Source organism: Corvus kubaryi, unplaced genomic scaffold, assembly GCF_017639235.1.
Source record: "Corvus kubaryi isolate FWS band 111438036 unplaced genomic scaffold, C.kubaryi_AGA036_p1.0 119, whole genome shotgun sequence".
NCBI classification, from domain to species: Eukaryota; Metazoa; Chordata; class Aves; order Passeriformes; family Corvidae; genus Corvus; species Corvus kubaryi.
Genome location: NW_024580655.1, coordinates 270616 through 273931, shown reverse-complemented (window position 1 = coordinate 273931; position 3316 = coordinate 270616). Strand labels below are relative to the sequence as shown.

Below are 3316 nucleotides of genomic sequence, written 5' to 3'. Positions count from 1 at the left end.
CCAGTTTTCCCCCTTTTTCCCACCCATTTCCAACACACCCAATTTAACTCTCTGCCCCTCTCCCCCTTTTCCAGGCACAGCCAGGACCCGCAGCCCCCCTGCCCTGCCCCGTCCCCGCCTCCCCCTCCAAAACCCCAACCCCACCAACCCCACACCCCGCAGCCCCCCCAGGCACCCCCCAGCCCCCAGCCCCAAACCCCGCCCCAGCCAAAGCCCGAAGGGGACGAGCAGGACCCCGCCCCAGCAACGCCCCCGCGGGAGGCCGAGCCCGGCCGCAAGGAGCAGCTCTCGGTGAAGAAGCTCCGCGTGGTCCTGTTCGCGCTCTGCTCCAGCACGGAGCAGGCGGCCGAGCACTTCCGCAACCCCCCGCGCCGCATCCAGCGCTGGCTGCGCCGCTTCCAGGCCTTCCAGGACGACCAGCCCGCCCTGTCCGAGGGCAAGTACCTGAGCCTGGAGGCCGAGGAGAAGCTGGCCGAGTGGGTGCTGACCCAGCGCGAGCAGCAGCTGCCGGTCAACGAGGAGACGCTGTTCCAGAAGGCCACGAAGATCGGCCGCTCGCTGGAGGGAGGCTTCAAGATCTCCTACGAGTGGGCCGTGCGCTTCATGCTGCGCCACCACCTGAGCACCCACACGCGCCGCGGCGTCGCCCACCCGCTCCCCAAGGAGATCCAGGGCAATGCCGGCGCCTTCATCGAGTTCGTGCAGCGCCAGATCCACACCCAGGAGCTGCCCCCGGCCATGATCGCCGCCGTGGATGAGATCTCCCTGTTCCTGGACGTGGAGATCCTGGGCAGCGACGACCGCAAGGAGAACGCGCTGCAGACGGTCGGCAACGGCGAGCCCTGGTGCGACCTGGTGCTGACCGTGCTGGCCGACGGCAGCGTCCTCCCGGCGCTGGTCATCTCCAGGGGCCGCCTGCCCTCTGCGGCCGCCGTGCCCGACTCCGTCCTGCTGGAATCCAAGGAGAGCGGCTACGGCGACGACGAAATCATGGAGCTGTGGGCGGCCAGAGTGTGGAGGAAGCACACGGAGTGCCAGCAGGGCTCCAAAGGGATGCTGGTCCTGGACTGCCACCGGACGCACCTGTCCGAGGAGGTGCTGGCCGTGCTCAGCGCGGCCGGGACGCTCCCGGCGGTCATCCCGGCCGGCTGCAGCTCCCGCATCCAACCTCTGGACGTCTGCATCAAGAGATCCGTCAAAAACTTCCTGCAGAAGAAGTGGAAGGAGCGAGCCAAGGAACTGGCGGATTCCGGCTGCGACTCCGCCGCGCTGCTCCAGCTGCTGCTGGGCTGGTTGGGAGAGGCTTTGGAAGTCATCCGAGATTCCCCGGATTTGGTGCGGAGATCCTTCCTGGTGGCCAGCGTCCTGCCGGGGCCGGACGGCGACGCCGGCTCGCCCCGGCGCAACGGCGACGTGCAGGAGGAGCTCATCACGGCCCTGGAGGAGCAGCTGAAACTCGGGAAAAACCGGGATTCGCCGGGAAAATTCCCCAAGAACGACGACCCCGCCGCCGACCCCGAGATCCTGCACCGGCTCTTCGAGGGGGAGAGCGAGACCGAGTCCTTCTACGGCTTCGAGGAGGCGGATCTGGAGCTGATGGAAATCTGAGAATTCCCGAAAAAACGGCCGAACTCATCCCAAAAATTCCAGGATGTTCCCCGGTTTTGGAGAGCCCCGAAAATTCAAGGATGTTCCCTGGGTTTGGTCCCAAAAATTAAAGGAAATTCCCTATTTTTGGAGATCCAAACTCGCCCCAAAAGTTCAAGGATATTCCCAGTTTTTGGCCCCAAAAATTCAAGGACATTCCCCGTTTTTGGAACAAACGGATGCGATCCCAATTCCCGGCGTTTGGAATTCCGGAGTTGCCGTTTCCGCTGATTTTTTGGGAGGATTTTCGTGGCTTTTTTTAATTTCAAAACGACAGAAAAAAACACTTTAAAAAAAACTTGGATTCACTGTGTTGGTATTTCCTTGGAATTCTCTCTCGTGGGTGGATATTTTTTGGAATTTTCTTTACCTCACTTGTACCATAATTCCTGTTTTTATCGGTGGGAATTTGACGTCGTTTTGTGCCCTTTTTTTTTTTTTTTGGGACTTTTAACCCCAAAAATTCCCCATTTTTATGGAAAATTCCTTCGGCCTTCGGATTGGCCGCGAAGATTTGGTTATTTGGGATTTTTTTTTAATGAAAATTTTGGGAATTTTGGGGGAATTTCGAGGGAATTTGGCCTGGGAAAGGTGAAGCCACCATTCCATGCCAGCAATTTTTGGGATTGGCGCCGCTTTTCCTGCCCCAACCTTGATTTTCCCCATTTTTTCCCCAAAAAATTCCCGCTGGAGGAGCAGAAAAAGCCAAATTTTCCTTGGATTTCCCCTTTGGATCGTTAATTATCAATATTTAATTAACAACAAAAACACCCCTGAAAACCCCGCCTTCCTTAGGATCCGAAAGTCCGGGATTTGGGAATAAAACTGTGACAAAACCCTGGAAAAACCCCTAAAAAAAAGAACATTTTGGGTTTATTTTTCACTGCCAGCTCCAATTTTTTACTGGAATTTGCATGATTTTTGGCAAAGGCTTTTTTTTAATTTCAAAAATTGTCGGAATTCCCAAATTCCAGAGGCCCCCGGCACCTGTTTCCATGAGATTTGTGGAGCTTTTTGGTTTGGTTTGGATTTTTTTTTGTTGGTTTTTTTTTTTCCCCTAAGGAAAGCAGGAAAAAAATAATTAAAAATAATAAAAAAATTCAAAATTAATTAAAAAAAATTAAAAAATATTCTGGTTCAGCTTGGAATTGTACAGGAGTGGAAAATGTGGAATAAAAGCAGGGAAATGGATTTATAAATAAACGGTGTTTTTATTGTGGAGAAAACTCCCTCATTCCCGCGGGATTGGGAGCGGCTGATCCCGGAATTCCCGGGAATTCCCAACCAGAAAAAGCCGGGGAACAGCGGGGCCACAGCCCCACGGACACACAGCTCCGGCTCTGCCTGGCCCCGAGTCCCAAAGGATCCCAAAGGATCCCAAAGGATCCCAAATGATCCCAAAAGATCCCAAAGGATCCCAAATGATCCCAAATGATCCCAAATCCGGGGAACAGCGGGGCCACGGACACACAGCTCCGGCTCTGCCCGGCCCCGAGTCCCAAAGGATCCCAAAAGATCCCAAAGGATCCCAAATGATCCCAAATGATCCCACAGGATCCCAAAGGATCCCAAAAGATCCCAAAGGATCCCAAATGATCCCAAATGATCCCAAAGGATCCCAAATCCGGGGAACAGCGGGGCCACGGCCCCACGGCCCCACGGCTCCGGC

At 55.3% G+C, this 3316-nt stretch overlaps 1 protein-coding gene across 5 annotated transcripts in view; it reads left to right on the top strand.

The window, feature by feature from the left end:
- The window catches only part of POGZ (pogo transposable element derived with ZNF domain), a 22139-nt gene extending 19301 nt beyond the window's left edge, over positions 1-2838 (top strand). For all 5 annotated transcript variants that reach the window (XM_042027974.1, XM_042027810.1, XM_042027893.1 and 2 more), the window contains exon 18: positions 75-2838. In XM_042027974.1, the coding sequence (XP_041883908.1) occupies positions 75-1608 (1534 nt within the window). In that variant the 3' untranslated portion in view covers positions 1609-2838. The remainder of the gene's footprint in view (positions 1-74) is intronic.
- The last annotated feature ends 478 nt before the right edge of the window (positions 2839-3316 follow it).